Source organism: Cariama cristata, unplaced genomic scaffold (genome assembly GCF_000690535.1).
Source record: "Cariama cristata isolate BGI_N322 unplaced genomic scaffold, ASM69053v1 scaffold8799, whole genome shotgun sequence".
In the NCBI taxonomy this organism is placed as follows: domain Eukaryota; kingdom Metazoa; phylum Chordata; class Aves; order Cariamiformes; family Cariamidae; genus Cariama; species Cariama cristata.
The window spans coordinates 31,662-50,479 of NW_009636312.1; the positions used below are offsets into that span (position 1 = coordinate 31,662).

Sequence of the window (18,818 nt, forward strand, 5' to 3'; positions counted from 1 at the left end):
TAATTAAGTTGCTTAATATAAAAAAGTTTATTTTTTCTAACCCTCTAGCACTGAAAGACTAAGGATGAAAGCATGGCCTTAAGAGTTAATACATAGGTTTTATTATCATCATTCAGAAGTTGACAGCTTCTTAAATAACCCAAATGGGAAGAGTTTGGCTTTCCACACGCAAAAACCGCAGGTTTGGTTCACCCCCCTGCCTACAGCTTGCTTCGCCCGTCTCTTTGCTGCGTCCCTGGCATGGGTGGGACAAACAGCTTGAATTCCTCACTCCCATCATTGCTCCTGTAACCAAACCTGGTTTCCATTCCTCACCTGTAGAAAAGCACGAGGAATTCCCCACTCCGCCTCGAATCCGCATCCTTCCCTGACCCGCGGAGGAGACGCAGGAAAGGCGTTCGAGCGAGCCCCGTGCCTGGCTGTGGCAGCTGTTGCCGTGGAGGGCACAAGCTCTACCCCCCGGGATTTCCTGCCCCATTTAAAGGCTGATGGTGTTGGGCAGAAAACGTGCTTCAGTAACAGGCAAGCTTTAAACTAACACAGCTCAACTGAACCAAATTCAAAAACTTGGAAAGTATTTCTATTGATGTCGTTAGCTTGAGGTACTATCTTACCTTTATGACATTACCTATGATGGCCTGTTTGTTAGGTAATTAAATACGAAGCTGAATCATGAAAAAGTACAAGCTGTTTTGCCGTAAGAGCTCATGATCACCTTGCATTTTTTGGTCAACATCTGCTAAAGCTGATTTGTCCTTAAACCTGATCTTTAATCTGTCATGTATGTCACAGAACAGCAGGTTCAGTTCCTCGGTGTGACGGACTTAAGCCCCACGTTACGTTAGAACTCACACAAATGCAAAATTAACTTCCAGGTTTAGTGAGCTTTCACCAAGTAGCTGCTATGCCGAAACACCTACACATCTGACACGGTACTTCAGTTCTCATGCCAACAGAAGGAAGGAGTTACTAATACAAACCGAAGCATCACCAACTTAATCCACAGCTGCACAATTACATTAAGATTTTTACCCAGAAAAAAAAACAATGCTTTTCTTGTCACAAGACTGGATGTCCAAACAAACACCACCATTAGGACTGTCAGGAAACCGACTCCTTCCACTGACTTGCAGTCCCACTCTTTTCTTCGACAACAACAACAAATTTTTCTGTGTGTTTGCACTTACTGTCAAAGAATAATACAGCATCTGCAGAGGCGCTGCCCGCTCCCTCCCACCGAAGGAGGGGGAGTTACTGGAGCAAAGTAAGCATGAACTTTCACATGAGGTAGGTGAGCCTGTGGATGAAAAGTCTGCGTTAGAATGGGAGAGAAATAAACATCAGCAGCAAACAGCAGCAGTACGCCTCCATCACTGCCAACAAGTGGGCTCTCGTTAAGGTTAGTTAGCTAAAAAGAAAGCATCTAGACACTTGATAGGATCCAAGCTGTTCTCTCCTGATGCAGACTCCGAAGGCCTGGGCACCCACCTGCTCAGCGCTCCCACTTATGCCCCAGCAAAGCCCCAGCTGGCCCAGAGGGCTCGGCCAGGAGAGGCCGGCGTCCGGCTGCAGGGAGAGACCCAGCCCTGGCTGCTGCGGACAGCCGAGGCCGTAGCTTGTCTCCCCTCATCCTAGAAAGCCACATGGAATAAAACCGGCCATCTGCCCTCAACAGTCACGATGGGGGATGCGCTTTCCAACTGCAAAGGTGTTTGGACACAAATCTGGGATATGAAGCTGCAGACAAGTTCCACAGTAAGGCTAAAAGGCTGCCTCCCCCCAAAGGTGGGGGGTCCCCGACCGAATGGGGGGGTGCACAGAGGAAAAGTCTGTGGCTGGATTCCGGGGCCTAATGGCCCTACAACCCATTAACAGAAATCTCCCTGCAGATGTTTTACTATTGGCTCTGTACATTAACATATATTCTAGGAGAGTTAGAGAATGCCACTACACAATCCTGAAAACACAGAAGCCTGTATTTGAAAAAAATACCGAAAGCAGAAGATAAGCACTCATCTTTCCAACAGCCAAAGTGTCATGAGTTATAAACAGCATTAGACAACTATTACTGCTCATACAGAAAAGCTATGTTTACTCCCTAGAGGTGGGGACCTAACAGAACGCTGCCCAGACTCTCTTTTTCCATCCTCCCTCCCCTGGGACGCTGCAGGATTCACACCATCTCGCGCATTCCCAACACCTCGCGCATTCCCAACAGCTCAAGTCAGCAAACACGTACTCTGATTCGTTTGATGCCAGCTCGCGTGACTTGCTGACAGTCGTACAGCTCAATTCTCTCCAAGTTGTGGCAGTTCTCCAGGTGTTCCAGAGTCACGTCAGTGATGAGGAGACAGTTATCAAGCTCCAGTACCTGCAGCCTCTCGTGACCACACGTACTGTTGCTCAGATGAAGAATCCCATCATCAGTGATCAATTCACAGTGAGATAAGCTCTAAAACAGAGAGGCAAACAGTTAACATCACTCAGCCCTAAGTTACTCCACCCTCTAAACATCAGAAGTCCTCTTCAACCTCCTTCCTGCTAGTGGTTGAAGAGTTACAAAGAGTATACAGCTGGAATCCAGAAGAGTAACAAAAGAAACAGCTCTGCTTAACAAAACTGCTGTACTTTATTATTAACTTCGCTTCAAAACCAGTGGAGTCCCAAATCAGGCATCACTGGCAAAACTCCTCAGGCCCCTTTGCTCTCTGTGAGCGTGGGAATTCTGTTCCAGCGGTCACACACCTCCGTTACCGAGGGGCGCAAACAGCTCCTGTGCCATGCCAGAAACGGGAGACAACTTTAAAGGATGATCAAGAACATACAGGAATAGATGAGGATCGACTGACAGGAGTTTCTGTTTCACAGCTACCATGTTTTCATACATACCAGCAGGACCACACCTGTGCAAGCCCACATGAAGAAGAATCAGGCCGGACTGATTTGCCAAATACCGATTTCAAAAAACCGTGAGCACTTAGCACCTCAGGCTGTACATACAAGGAGTAATAAACATCTTGTGTAGCTGCAGGAGCGGGCCTTTTCTGCAACGGTCAGCATAATAGACAAAAAAAATTCTGCTCCTCTTCAGCCTATTTTTTTTTTACTCCCTGGAATTTCAAGAGCATGGAAAAAGTTGCCGCATCTCAGGCAGTAGCACCACATAAAGCAGTTTCCTGGTTCCTTTAGGGAATTCATGACTTTTGGAGAAGCACCAATGATGACAACAATAGGAAACAGAATTTCCCCAGAGGAGGCTTAAAAACCACTCTTTGTCACCTGTGAGATGAATGATTTCAAGTCTTCTGCACTAGAAGTGTGCAGGATCGATGAACTCCACACCCGAGCTCCTTGCTTTATGCTCAGCCCTGTGTTTTGCCCGTACCTGTATCTAAGTCTAACGGTGACTGGGTCTGAAGTAGCCTTTCCTCACCGCAAGTTTTTTTTCAGACAGTAACTGATGAAGAAACACTTGCAGCAATCCAAAAGTGCTTTTTAACTCAGAGCAAGCCAACAGTAGCACTCAAAAGCACGTCCTGCCAACCCTCTGAATCCAACATCTAATCCTTCCCTTCTCTCGTACAACACATCTAGCTGCTTTTATTTCAGCCTGCCAAGGCAGCGGAGGACCACCAGCCTCACCCTCATTTTACCGCAGCTAGAGCTGCGAGCCATTCTTCCCTGCTACACCAGGCACAGGGGGTCTGTCCTGCCCCGCAACTTTTTTTTTTTTTCTCCTTTGCTCAAGAGGATGAACAAGCAAGCAGAGGAGAGGCCGGGAGACAGGTCTGCAGCTCCCCTCCGTCGGACGGGGAGCATCCTGGCAGCCCCCCTTCAGCTCCAGCTGCCCCCGTTCCCCTCACTCACCAAGTGTGCGCCGCTGGCAGCGACTCCCGGCACCACCACAGCTCCTGCAAACCATCTCCAAAAGACAACGGAACGGAAACGCTTGCCCCTGACAGCAGCGTTTTAGCTTATGGCACGTTTACGTTCTGCAAGCCTATCGACTCCTTAAACGCTTACCTCCTCTCCTATACCTACTTTCTTTATGTACGTGTTCGGAGCATTGGATTTGGCTCACAGCCTGGAAGCAATCAGCAGTGGCAGGGTTAAAGAACACTTATAACAGACCTGCTGTTTCAAGGAAGGACAGGAGGTTATACCTGAAGCTGTTGGCTATGGCAGCAGCCTGCTGGCTAATTAAGAGTTTTCCATCCCAGGAAGTAAGCAGCTTATAAAATCAGCTTTCCTGAGACACCGTATTGGGTACTGAAAGCACAATACAGGACGTACAGCTCAGTTCGTAGAACTTTGTAAAACAAATATGCCAAATGATACACACTTCGTATTAAACCACACCATTTTTCTCACTTCATAAGCCTATTAGAAAATGTTAATAACGTGGAATTTTACAAAGACAATTGCTTGAAATCTTTAGAACAAAGAGATACAGTCAATTTCTTCAAATTTTTTTTTCAGTTTCTCCAATAATTTGAATGCACAATTATTAAACACTTTCACCAGAAATTACTTAAGTCCAGTAAGTAAAAAAAAAAAGCATCTGAGTACTCTGATACTGACAAAGATTAATAGTTGACTGTAATCAGTCTAACAGTGCTTTTGCTTATTTCCACTGTCTCCGAAATAAGTCTCCGAACACCAAGAAAGAAATTCAAAGTTGATTTCTGCAACTCCAAAATATTTGTTTAAACTGCCAATCTACCTCAACATATGCTAAAGCACAGCTACACAAGAGTTTACAGAGCCGTCAACAGCATGTGATTCCACATTCGAAGTACCAAGATGAGTTCATGTAGGGTATTTGGCACCCGGTGGTCTGGTTTTTCTTTCCCTGTACTTCTCAGCCATCACTGTTCACTCACAGTCTTTTGAGTATGTATCCTTTCTAAACCCAGGATATACACATCAACAAAAAAAAAAAAATCAATTTCTCCAGTTCCCTTAGAAAAGGTATGTTATTTTACCAAGCCCACAGACAGGGAAGTGTGGCATAGCACACAAAGGCCTGCAAACAGGAGCAGGTTCAGAAAAATACTTGGAAATTATGAGGTTTTATGATCTCTGGTGAAGCACCAGCAGAACTAGTACAAAAGATCTCTTGCGAGTACCGGCTATGATTGGGATTAGAATACAAAAGTATATCCGTCACAGAAGAACAAAAAGTGTCCCACATAAATGGCTCCACATCTCCTGACAACTCTTGTTTGGTTTAACGTTAAGAATCATGATACAGAATGAGGTCGGACAATTAATAAGCAAAAATAAAAAACAACAATAAAAAATAGTGAACAAACTCCTTTTTAAAAGCCGTCTCTCCTCATGTCGCTACCATAGTAACACTGAGTAACGCTAACTAATCAATAACACAATTTAATTAACGAAGCAGCAAACCTTCCTTTATAATCTGTTCTTCGATGGGATTAAAGACACTTGTTCTCGCACGTAGATCTGAAGTAGTGCACGAGAAATCTACACTTAGGGGACAACTGGCCCTAAATACAGGAGCTCCTGTTGTAAAGACAGTCTCGTGATTTGGGAGTACCTTGACTCCAAACTGAGTCTGACTGAAGAACAGCCATAGTTACATCACCTGAAATTGGTTCTGATGTTCTGAAAGATCGAAGCAATGACTCCCTAGAAAACAGTTCTTTGAAATACAGTACGCTGGGTACCCCACGGAGGGGATCTCAGTCCTCTCCAATTACATCCAAAAGTCTAGGTCAAGAAAACCTTCCATAATCCACTAGGTAAATGTAGTCCCTGGGAAAAACTGCTTGCATGCAAAACTGATTACAGAGTGATTACATTTATCTTCCCTGCTTGGTTTTGTTTATTCAATATTTGATGTAAAGTGTCATACTCCCCAAGAAAACCATTAGTGAACACTTAAAGAGTATCTATAAAGGATTTGAGTACTGCAAGTTGAGTTAAGTAATCAAATATGAAGGATGTTAACCATAAAATATAAGCCTTCTGGTTATTACTCACTGATTTGGTAATTTTTTTTTTTAATCACAAAATGCATGTAAATATTCTAGGAGTCATCTGCTTCTTTTAGAATATTGACAAAACTTGCATATATTCTGCACGGTATCATACAACATCAGGAACCTTTTCTAGATAGAGAGTGAACAGCCTAGTTTTGTATTGCAGGAGTTGGGGGGGTGTTTGGGGGATGTGTTAAAGTTCACAAACAAAGAGTTAAACTTACCAATGCTTGTAGCTTAGGACAGTGTATAGAAAGTTGTATCAATGTGCTGTCAGTTATCTAGAAATAAAAGAAATCAAACAACCATAAGCAACAGACAGCAGAAAGGTCAACCCTCAAATAAGGTCTCTCTTTCTCTATCAGAGGAAGGTTCTGTTATTTCTGGAAAACACCCAAACACCTGTTACTCTTCAAGTATTTCCCTGGATAGACTTTCCCAATAATTATGTTTATTTACTATCATAAACAAGGCACTATTAATAGAAAACAAAGCACATCTAACTGAAAGTGCTAACGCACTGCATTCTTACACTGCATGTTCAATATTCCTTTTCATATTAAATCTCACCAAAACACACTCTTCCAAGTCCATCTTCTCCAGCTCATGGCAATTCTAAAAATAAACAAAAAACCCAAACAGATAAACAAAATATGAAATAAAACAACATATAGACAATGTGCTTACAGTTTATAATGTATAATGTAAGTATTTTTGTAACTTAAAGGTATGCTCAGAACAATCTATTATATGGTGGGTTTTGGGGTGTAAATATCACAAAGGTATGTGTTATCTATAGGGGAAATGCGGCTAGAATACATTACACAAATTTAGAATTATGTTAAGCATAATAAATTCAATTGAAATACACTAAAAAAGAGAGGAAAAAAAAAGTGAAAAATGCAACAATAGATGGCAAAAAAGATCAAACTGCAGCTCTAAGTATAATCCAGAAAAAAAATCACTTTTTAGTCCCATGCTCCAGTGGGTTCTTCCTACTTTATTTTTCTTCTTCTCATATTCCTTCCCAGCAGGACCACATCAATTCACAGCTGCTCAGCAGCAATGAAAACAAGGCAAGCTCTAACCTTCTGAAATGACCCTTACCCGTGCTAAAAGGGTAAAACCAGCATCTGTAAGATGTGAACATCTTGCAGCTTCCAAAATCCTGGAAAAGTTTCAAATGTTAAAGAAAACATTAACATAGAAAAAAGCAAATGCATACGAGATACAAATCTGTCTTCTGCAACTTAAAGCTCTCCGTAGCCAATGTATACATATGCTTATTTTTCACAGTGATTTGCAATTAAAAAGCACTAGGCAGACTTTTGATCCAGCTTATCAGAAGATTCTAACAGGCACAGAAAAGATTAAGTTCAATCCTCAAATCTTCTCAACATTTAGTGGAAAAAAATTATCCATAATTATAGGCATTTTAACCTCTTGTTTCAGTAAGACAGCATAATGGTCAAGTTTTCTCATGTGTTATCTGAGAAAAGATATGGGAGAATAAACCCTGAGTTAAGGAAAATGCAGACGAAGCCTGCATCTAAAACCTGGTAGCTACCCACAGGATGTCGGGAAGCCACGAAACTGAGAAACTGCTTACTAGAAATTCACTCGGAGCCTCTGCATGAAGCTCAGTGAAGCAAGTTACCAGAAAGCAAGGAGCATAAAATCTCCAAGCCCACAGAAAAACAATAAACTACACCAACACAAGCTTAAAGAAAATAACCCAATGTTTTGGAAAGATAAACCCAACACTCTTCCGAGAAGCACTGGGAAGCAGTACTGGCAAAAAAAAAAAGTCAACTGCCCCAAACAGCACCACTAGTATGCAGAACAGGCCTTCATCCCATTAATGTTTTGTTGTCTTTGTTTTCTTTTCGTTTTAATGAACACTTTCTACTTTGCAGGCAGACCAAGTATCCAGATGAATAAGGGGAAACCTCCACAGGACCCACCAAGTCTAACTTACCCCCTGGCCACGGCAAACACTACTTCTACCCTGGGGTCAATGGGGAGGAGGCAGGGAAGGATGGACAAAAGAACTTCTTGCTGTGCTAACGCTTAGAGGCATCTACATCCCTCCACTGGTTTAGGAGGTGATTAGAAAGCGCTCGCTCTATAGAGAAAGCGCAAAGGGAAAAGCCATGCTGGGTGCACCAGAGAAATACAACCCCACCCAAGCGCAGGATGGGGGGCTCTGACCACGACTTTGCCGGATCAGTCTCTCCCAAGCCAAAAGCAAGAGCCCAGCCGAGTTTAGAGGTGAGCAGTCCCACAGGATACACCCTTGAAAACCACTTCCAGAGGGCTGGTCTTCAGCAAGGTTCAGAAGTCAGATGGAAACTCAAGAACAGCCAGCAGAGAGGTAGAAGACAGGTACTGCTTCCCAAGGGGACGGTTGTAACACCTCTGGATTTTCTTTCCAGATTCACATCTGGGAACTTTGTGCCCAGCCGTCAAGGGCAGTTAGCAACCTATCGTAAAATACTCTCAGCTACTCTGAAAATTACCTAGGATAGCAAACAAGAAGGAAAAACCCACCACTACCACCACAAACACATGACTCAGGACACATTTGTCACCCTTCTTACTCCTTTCATAAATTACTTGCTTTCAACCCCACCTACACTTATAACCACTGGATTCCCAACCCCATTACATTTCTGACTTGGGGGGGGGGATGACAAAAACATGCAAAATAGCAAGGATGCTACTTACTGCACATCTGGTTGAAAAGAAGAACATAGAAACAAGGTAAGAAACCAGAAGACTAGCAGCTCTAGCCTTCCTGAAACCGAGTGTGCAGTCAGTCAGAGGAGCAGAACAGGGAGAGAGTGAGCTATGTATACGCAGCCTGCATCAATCAGACCCAATCAATATGAAAAACAGGTGGGAGGGCAAAACAGGAAAATGAGCAAAGATCTAATTTTTGCTTAGTTTTAGTGATTGTACTTAATTATAGAGGGCTCTTCTTTTTTCCAGATACAGCTGACATTTCTTTCCCATCCAGTGATTTGTGACAAAGTACCTAGCATAGGAGCTGATGAAGCAAAATGACACCCGAGAGCAGATTCCTACCCTTATAAAGCAAGGTTCTCTGGGACAGACCTCACAGTGGCGTTCCTTGTTTGTGGATGTCTTTTGGGCACACCTGGAGCCTCTCTGCACACAGCAGCTCCCTACTCCTGTTCAATGAGCAGCAGGTGGGAGAGGTTAAAGGCAATATGGTCCTAACTTTCACAGCCCCACCTGGACAAAGACATTCATGGTTCATGGGTGCTTTTCTCAATGAGCCTCACCAAAACACCTATCAGTATTTTAACACTAAAAAGCGCTAAAAAAACAGAGAAGGTATCGAGTACTTAAATGAGCAGATATAAAAAAGGATGAGGAGACAGCTACACCATGATGCAGGGGAAAAAAAACCAACAAAACAGCTGAAGGGAGCTGGTCAAGCTTCTGATTTTTTTTCAAGGAGATGTCATTTGTGAGTGGTAACAGCTGCAGAACACAGCACTACTGCAGAAAGCAGCACGGTAGGACATCCAAGACCCTGAAGTGCAAGTAGCACAGCACAGAAAATACTTAAAAGCTTCCTAACAGGGCCAGCACATCCAACAGAGGCAGGAAAGTTTTCTTTCATACTCAACACCAAAATATTCAGAAGATACAAACAAGTGTGGAATGACATTTCCCTTTGATTTCCAACATAATTTTTATCAAGTACTTTCCACACATGACCCCAAAATTCTAGCTGTAACCAGCTGTTATCACCTGTCCTTCCATCACGCACCCCTCTGCCGCAATCACTGCACAGGGTCACTTTTCTCCTTACACTGCTCCTCGTTAAAGGAGAAGAACGGCACCCGCCTTCCCCCTCGTGGCACAGACACGGGCTAACGGTTCACCTACCAAAGGCAAAACAACTCCTGCCACAGTTGCGCTGCCCTTGCAAAAAAATGCACAACTAATAGCACTTTAGACCTCCTTTTATTTCCACTCTGAGCCATGATTTGAGAGAAGGAGAGAAATCCTGGAAAAAGACCAGTAACAGCAGCACCGCTTTCTAAGGAACACAATTAAGTGTGCCAGAAGACTCCAAAGCCCCAAACACGGGCACACGTAAGGTCTTGTAAGTATGAACGGTTACGTGAAGGGGACCGTCACTCTGGAGTGGTCTTAAGGATGGGTTTCCTACAGTAACAAAAGCTCTTTTTCGCTCTGTCAGCTAAAGGGACACCGCGCGACAGCATATTGCCCACTGGCATTTGAACATAGCTTCCCTTAATTTTTATGGTCTACATGTTCCTCCATTTAACTGTGATTGAAGGATAACAAGCTGTAACTCCTGCACGTTTCTGTCATAAATGGCAATTCAGTGTCATCCAAAAATCTTTTGGTTTGATTTAATTTACATTAAAATTAGACCTTACAAAAGTATTATATGTCTCTACAACCAGAGAGCTGCTGAATGATGGAGCTTCATTATTAAAGCTGAAGCCGTCCCCACTTCTGAGAATACCACCATAACACATACGTTAGTGCAAATTACACCAGTGTTAAAGTTTGTATTATTTTTAACTGACAAGCCCCTATTACTCAAAACATATCCCATAAATATCAGTCCTCAGTGCTTGCAGATACATTAGCGCACTCCCTATCAGAGTTTAAGAATGCCAGGATGTACTGCAGAGCATATTAAAAACACATTTATAATAAAATCTAAGTGTTATACTCAAGTATAATTTAGCTGTTTTTTTGCAAGATAAATGACTTCATAAAACCACACCAGAGTACAAACATCACAAGACACAACACAACTACAAATATTTTTACCTTTTAAAAAAATAACGGGCTTTATATCTTCTTTTCTTCTGGCTTGTAATTAGTACCTAAAATACTTAGCTAGAAGCACAGAATTGAACTGCTAGGTTCAACATGGTTTATTTGTCATATATTAATTCTTTTTTTTCCAATATACAGTGGACTACATTCATACGACAGCTACAGAGGACCAGCCCTCAAGTTCATATTCAGCTGGTACTTCTAACTTAATGTTCTTATTGCAAAGGTAATGCAAACAACACAAAGCTAAATCAAATCTCTGGATATCAGCTGATTATCTTCAGAAGTTAATCTCTTAGATCAGGCCAGTAACAACACGACATACTCATGACATGCTCACAACATACTCACTTCAGCCTTGGACAGTTTAGACCAAGTGCTGTGAGAGAAGCATCTGTAAGGTTGCTACAGCCTGAAACGCAGAGTGACTGAAGTCTATGGCATCCTCTACAGATTTTTACAATGCCTTCATCTGAAATTTGCTGCAACACAGAAGAAGGTTGAAGTTACTCCGTTATCACGTAACCAGCTAAGAACAAAAATCAAGACATATTACTGAACAGTGTCACACTGTATATAACCATGCCAACCTGTGGATTTTCAACCATAACACTGAAGATCATCAACACACAATTCCTACATAGATATACATGTTTTTCCACAGACCGTGAGTACTGCTCAAAGGCAGCCTGATGCACAGAGGGAGACTTTGTTGTTGTCTTCCTCTTTCACTTTGCTTTATAATTTTCAATTTTTTATTTTTTTTTTTTTTTAAATTGTAGCTGTCATTGTGTGAAATAGCTTGCTGCTTGTATGTTTGTAGAGTTCAGGTCTTTCATCCCAGTGCCTGTGCAAGCTCAGGAACAGTGCAAAAGACAGCTTAAAGCTCGACAGCAGGAGAGCTACCTACCCATTTCGCACTGGAACAGTAGGACCCAAGGGTAAAAATCCTTCACCCTCAGATAATTTTCAAAGCAAGAGCTACAGGTAAACAAGTATATATAAAATCCATTCTTTACAGAAGATAAATGTAAAAGCCAGGTTTGCCCTACCCTATGCAGTTGTTGTCTTTATCTGAAAGAGTTAACTCAAAAGAGGGTTTTTCATTTCTTAAAATTGTTTTGTACTAGATATTCTGAAAAAAGTAACTAAGTTTGGAATATGAATAAAAAAAAAATATTTCTCGCTGAAACAGGAACTATAAGAAATAGCCCCATGCAGCTGCACACAAAACAGCAACAGGAACTAGGTTATTGGAGGTGCGTGGAAATACTATTTTGTTTACAGGTCTTCTATTCTGGAAAAAGTATTCTCCTCTCCTCCCACTCCTAACTCCAAGAATTTAATTTTTCTGCTGAATGACTAATCCTTCATGGTGAAACAGGTTATTTTATTTCCTGGCCTGACATGACTCTTCCAATAATAACAAAGACCTCTACTGTATTTTGAATTGAAAATACACATTCCTCTTATAAGTCACTCATCTAGGTACGCGAATACTACCATAGCATATTTCTGAGGGTATTACCACTAACATTACCTCTCAGATGAAAACAGGATGAAAAATAGCAGTAGCTCAGCACAAAGGAAGATCGCCTTATGCCCCCAACCCAGCACTTTTTAATATCAGTTTATATTTGCAATTTGCTCTGTCAAATAAAAATTATTCTAGACAGAAAATTAGAAGTCTTGTCTTCTTTTTGTGGATCCAGAAGGATTTGCATCATCTACAGATAAGATAAGCTTTTTTTAAAAAAAATAAATTAAAAGTTCAACATCAATCATGTATTTCTGGATCCCTGCAACTGTTTTGTTTCTTTTGAGTGATACTCATGACACTATTTTTGGGGAAAGGAACTATTTTGGAGGTAAGGACTATGTAAATTTTATGCTGCTGTCAGAGATGGACAAAACCCTCAGGTTATATAGGAAAATTTTCCATTCTGAAATTGCTTGTGATTTCAATGCCCACATCCTCCTCAGGAAAGAAAACTGCTCAAAAAAATGCCTGCAAGTCCCCAGCTTCTAAAATCTTTCTCTAAAGGTGGTACCTTTCAGATCTGCAGTTTCCACAGTTAATATCAGTTCATTCCATAGCTGCTGGAGCCGGACTGGCATTTTACAAGGGCCATAAGTCACTAGAATTAATGTGTGGATCGTACAAAGCACAAAGATACCTGATGTGTAAAAATCAGTGCTAGCCCTTTGACCACAAAAAGCCTGGCTGCTTCTGGAAGCATGCTTCTAAGCCCTAGCAAGCAGGACACATCTCCAGTGAAACAAAGCTTTAAAGCACACGTAGCTAGGTAGGACACACAGACTATCAACTCAAAAAATTCAAAGGGAAAAATACTTTCACTCATGAGGGTTTTTTTGTTCGTACTTAGTATCTACATGATGACAAACATACTAGCCGAGGGAAAACTCTGGTACACTTTTATGCCAATGCCTCTTTCACATGGGAGAGATCACAACTGATTATCCTCAGACCTGTTGACAGCCTTCCACAAAAGCAATCAGAAAAGGCTGGCCTTGATACATCTCATTAGTCTCAGGTAAAACATAACAGAAAAAGAACTTTGGAGAAGGAGGACAGTAAAAGGAAGACTGAAAGAGGAGGAAATTACATGCTGACTTTATTTAAGTGTGGTTCTGACCAAAAGAAGGAACTTCCTTTCATCTCCTGTTATCTTTAGGTGACCAACTTCAGTGGGCACTGAAAAATCTGAAAATTCTCTTTCACTAAACATCTGGCTCATGGAAGCTCAAGTTTTGTATTCATATTGTTCTTAATTTCTGCAATTTTTTAATGTAACTTTTAATAATCCCTAATACTCCAAAACATTCAACACTTTAAAGAAATATTTTTGGTCCAAAAATTTTCATCCAGTCTTAATAAAAAAATGGTCCCATGTCACATTCATTCAGGAATTATGTGTAAAACAGATTTGAAAGTTTCAGCCGAAGCAGATGTCATGATACCTGCTAGCCATAAAACTGTAAAAAACTTTTGAAAAGAAAAAAAAAAAATCTAACTTCATTATGACTGAAACACTGAAATTCTACTTTATTTCAAGATTTTCTAAGGTTTTACAAAGAATGACTTAAATACATTTAAAATCTAAAAGGAGACCTTTCCCATTCCTAAAAAGTCACATCAGAAACAACAAAAAAAGCAAATATAAAACACAGCAAATCTAATTTTTGTATGCTCTATAAGCAGAATTAAAAGTACATGAATGACTCCCAGTCATTTCATTACATATGAATGTGTTCTTCCATCACTATTGAAAAAGCACGCCCTTCTCCTGCTACCTTCAGTTATGGTGCCATTACATTTTACTCTCAATTATGTAGCCCAGAATATGGCTTCTGCTCAATTAGAAACCTTGAAGTTACAAACAGACCAAAACGTTTCACCTGAATGGATGGGAGAACAAGAACTACATCTGTAAAACTGCATGGTTTAGTGGATACACAGTTCATGAGATTTGAATGATTACAGTTAATTCCTACTCTAGAGCTTGCTAGAGTTAAAAGATGTAATGAGGGGAAAAAACCCCAAACCCCTACACTCCAAATCCACACTCAGCTGTAGCAACAGCCAGATCGTTTAAGACCTATACTCCACACAAAATTCTGTAAACTGCAGAGATGTACTATCTGAATTATTTAAGCATATAACAGATCAATTAATTAGCATTCAAAAACGGTTTATGATTATTAGAGAATGCATCTTTTGAAGTTTCGAATACTTACTGTACAGGATTGCAAATTCAGGATTACAAGTTCATGACAGTGATTTTGAATGTGTTTCAACGCTTCATCTTCTAACTGTATTTAGCAATTAAATCGGACATAGGAAAAGAAACAAGAAATTAAAATCACAGCAAAGCAGCCCAAAGAATGTACACATCTTGCAATACTGAACAAAAGACTATAACAAAAATGGTATTTTTTAATTCATGGAGATTTCAAAAACCCAAAATAAAATTTTATTCCTAAAGGATCACCCAAGCAGTTATGTACCTGTGTGCAACCTCTAAGAAACAGAGCTTTTAGTCCACTACACCCTTTCACCAGTGCTTCAATACCATCCTTCGTAATCTGATCACACCAGGAAAGATTCAAATGTTCCAGATTTCTGCAACCCTCACTGGGAGAATTAAAAAAATACATAAAGTTAAATCCAGCCTTCAAATAGTCATAACAGTGGGAAACCCAAATTAAACACACTGTTAGAAATTAATGACAGCCAGTGGACTGTGCCAGGCCTCCAGAGAAAAGTCATGAGAAACGACCACACACAAACATCATAGTCTACACCCAAGAAGTCCTAGATACAGGATACAGTCAGTGCTGATACACAGTATTAAGGTTCAGCACCCATTTTTTTAACTTTATTAAATGTTGAACAGCTCTTTAAATGCTTTTCTTTAACACAAAACACTTCTTACCTTAAGCCTTTCAAAGAGCTGTTTGTGATGGCTACGCAAGATGTCAGATCCAGATGTTTCAGCTTGGAACAGAATCTGCTAAGACTGTAACACGTGCTGCAAAACAGCAGACACACTAAAAATACCTTCAGCTACTTCTTCTTCCAAATTTTCCCATCAAACAAAAAACCCCTTTGACTTACCTGTCAGTGATTTTTGTGCACCCATTTAGATTTAAGTGTTCGATGTTTCTACAGTTCTGCGCAAAGGTCCTAAAACAGCAATAAAAAGCTGGAGAATTAATATAACATCACAAGCCGTAATAGAGTCACTAGAGCGCGCTCTGTCCCCGACCGCCTTCCACCGCCGTCAAAAAGCTTAATCAAGCCACAGAGTAATTACAAAGTACACCTCAAACACATCTGTCTCAGTGGTTGCTTTGTCCTTTTGCTATTGCAAGTTTCTGTCCTAGGCAACTCCCGACATCAAGTGTCGTTCCTCTCTCAAATGCCACTTGCGCAAGGTGTTTATTTCTGGCACATTTGAAATTGCTTCAAATGCCTTAACTAAAAACGTTAAGGGCATAAACAGAAAGGTTTAAGTATCACATCAGTTAAACATTAAGCTGCTGGGGAAAGTTTTTGCACATCTCATTACTGAAGCCTTTGTAGGTCTTATTAGGGAGCTTGCTCCCACATCAAATGAAAAGGGACATGCCTCGCACAATACAGGAGTGGGACCTAAGCCTATTGGACTACCAATGGAAAGCCCTGTGGGTTGCAAATTAGTTATTTATAATTTTAAAAATTAAAATGCATCTGAGTGCACTACTGGGTATGAACTCTAAGGATGATTGGAGCTATTATACTTCTAAAAGCCTGTATGTATCATTATACTAATTACCCCGAAGAAATACATAAACTTTCTTTTCATCTCCGCAGAGTAATATTTACAGCTGCGTTGCATTTCAGAACACTGTTTTTATGCCCGTGTTTCCTCCAACTGTGTAGATTTTATTGGCAGGGGTGGAGGAAACACACAAACACAGTTTTGTCTGGAGGCTTGCCGTGCTTAACAGATCCGACTACACACTCGGCTGGTAACAACTGCCTGGCTCTCCACCGTGGATTGAAAACAATGGAAAAAAACCCAGCAAGCAGTTATAGTTACAGCAGTGAGAGTTTCCACTTGAATTCTCAAAACAGCTGTTGCAACATTCATGTACTGGAGGGAGATTTACAATCAAGACACTCTTCAAATCACTTGGAAAGACGCTACACTCTGGAGGAACAGCAAACTTTGCCTCCGAGATTCAAGCACAGGGCATGTCCTGAGAGACCTGCCACAACCATTCAGTACTTACATGGCCAATACCTACTTTGATAATTGGCTATTTCTAAACAAAAGTTGATGTAGAAAAAGTATAAATAGAGAAATTAATATCACCCACAAAACTAGTGGATCTGGAAACAATTCAACACAAAAAGCCTGATAGGAAAAGTTGCTTTCAGGACAAGTATCTGAAAATTAATGCCACCTTTCTCATGCTAATGTTTTGAAAGTCTTAAAGCTCATGCATTTATCATTTATTTGTGAATTTCAATATAACCTGCTCGTATTTCAGAGGTGAGCCATCTTCTCTCCTAAAGCATCTTGGACACCACCATCTGCACCAGTTAGTTGTTACGGATGCACGTGTGAATACTGGTGACACTCTGATGGCCACTCTCAGCTAAGCCTGTCCTATTACCTCCTAGCATGACTACCTGTATCATCCCTACAATGTACATGCCACACACTGAACTGCTGTATAGTTAGAATAAGTATCTGTTTACTAAAGAAATCATTATTTACAAATATTCCATCTCCAGCCCTCCCTCTCTTCTCAAACACCACTAATACCTGAACCCACATATGATTGCTGGTCCTGTTCACAACCCTCACTGCCATCCCCTAGCCTTAGTGTCCTGAAAAGCACAGCTGGGAGCCTAAACCAAGTGTGAAAATGGAGTTACTGGGAGGAAAACCTGTTACCTACCGTCCTGACTCATTCTTCCCACACTCTTCTCCTTGCCTTCCCCGCTACCTCCTCCCCATGGTAGCTGCTACCTCTCTCCTCCACTTCTGCCACTGCCTTCCCTGCTGAGGACGCAGGGACCGTCTGTGCGAATGCCCTGGGAACTCGGAGGAGCCCTGCAGAAAGTTAACTCTGCTTGGGGCTACCTCTTTTTTGGCAGCAGTTGCCAATAACCTGGGAGATGGTAACGATACGCACTTTCCCCTCAGGAAGCAAAACTGGCTGAAAGTAGAGACACCCCAGGGATCAGTTAGGGAGATGGCCTAGAGGCAAGGAAAGCTCTGGGGAAATCTTCGGGTCTGAAGCTAGGATGCTCGTTTCGGTTACTAAAGCAATCCACTGTTTACCTAGTTGTTGGATGAATTTACTCTAGAGACAAAAATCCATGAATTAGACTTAGTTATAAATTTTAGAAAGAGCTAAAGGTCACAAGACACTAACTTAACACCCAGTGCATAACAAAATCTTTGTGCTTTATTTTCCACCAAAGAACAGCCACACTACGCCCGACTGAACACCGTCCAGCCCAGCCTCCTGTGACAGCGGAGGAAAGCATAACTGCAAAAAGCCATACCCTGAGGCTTCCTCCAAATATTCTTTGAGCCCTAAAGTTCTGTGGCTTAGGGGGCCTTCAGCTGGAGGTAAGATCTTTGGGTTTAAATATTCAGAGAAATATGCACAGAGGAATCTAGCTAAACAGTCTGCATATAGAAAAAGATTATATGGATTCAAATGATCTGGAAACAAACTGCACAGTTCAATTTACATACTGTGTAAAGAAGGGCCACTGTTTCTGCTTAGAGACTCCCAAGATGTCCCTGTTGCCTGCCTGTTCTCATATTAGAGCAAGAAGAGAAACCCAGGCCTTTCCCAATTTTGTAGGCACTCAATCATATCAGTCTTTATTCTTCCTCCCATTGCTAGAGTTACCTCTTGTCCAGACTAGAAAATAAACCATAAACTGAGTGACTACTAATCTAGATGAAATTAATATTGTAGGATGCTAGATTATAGGTCTGAAAACATTTTAACTGCTTGAAAATGGAGAAATATCAACATAATACTAATGAAAGAAAAAGACACATTTCTGAAAAGCACAATTCTCATTCCTTCTTTCATTTCCAGAAAATACCAGTAGCTATACTTTGATCTCAAATTGACATCTCGTTTAGTCATTATTAAGGTACTTAGTATCCCATTTTGGTCATTAGTCAGTACTTAGAAATCCAAACAAATGTAACAATAATTGCTTTTGGTCCAGACATTAAGAAATAGGTGATATCTCAATCTAGGACTTTACTTACTTTAAAGAGGAGTCTCCAACACCAAGACATCCTCTCAGACTAAGTTGTCTCAGGAACCCACCACACCTTTTCGATATATTTTCCACAACACGACCCTTAAACCAAATAAAAGGAAGATTTTGTTGAGTTTTGTTCTGAT

The 18,818-nt window shown here is 41.1% G+C and overlaps 1 protein-coding gene across 1 annotated transcript in view; it reads right to left on the reverse strand.

Moving 5' to 3' along the window:
- Nucleotides 1–686: 686 nt before the first annotated feature.
- Nucleotides 687–18,818, reverse strand: part of FBXL2 (F-box and leucine-rich repeat protein 2) — a 35,753-nt gene continuing 17,621 nt past the window's right edge. The window contains exons 5-15 of the mRNA XM_009707886.1: nt 18,680–18,774; nt 15,502–15,570; nt 15,320–15,415; nt 14,892–15,018; nt 14,622–14,696; nt 11,214–11,344; nt 7,116–7,176; nt 6,579–6,623; nt 6,233–6,289; nt 2,240–2,452; nt 687–1,297 (exon numbers count right to left, since the gene is read on the reverse strand). Of these exons, the coding sequence (XP_009706188.1) occupies nt 1,190–1,297; nt 2,240–2,452; nt 6,233–6,289; nt 6,579–6,623; nt 7,116–7,176; nt 11,214–11,344; nt 14,622–14,696; nt 14,892–15,018; nt 15,320–15,415; nt 15,502–15,570; nt 18,680–18,774 (1,077 nt within the window). The 3' untranslated portion in view covers nt 687–1,189. The remainder of the gene's footprint in view (nt 1,298–2,239; nt 2,453–6,232; nt 6,290–6,578; nt 6,624–7,115; nt 7,177–11,213; nt 11,345–14,621; nt 14,697–14,891; nt 15,019–15,319; nt 15,416–15,501; nt 15,571–18,679; nt 18,775–18,818) is intronic.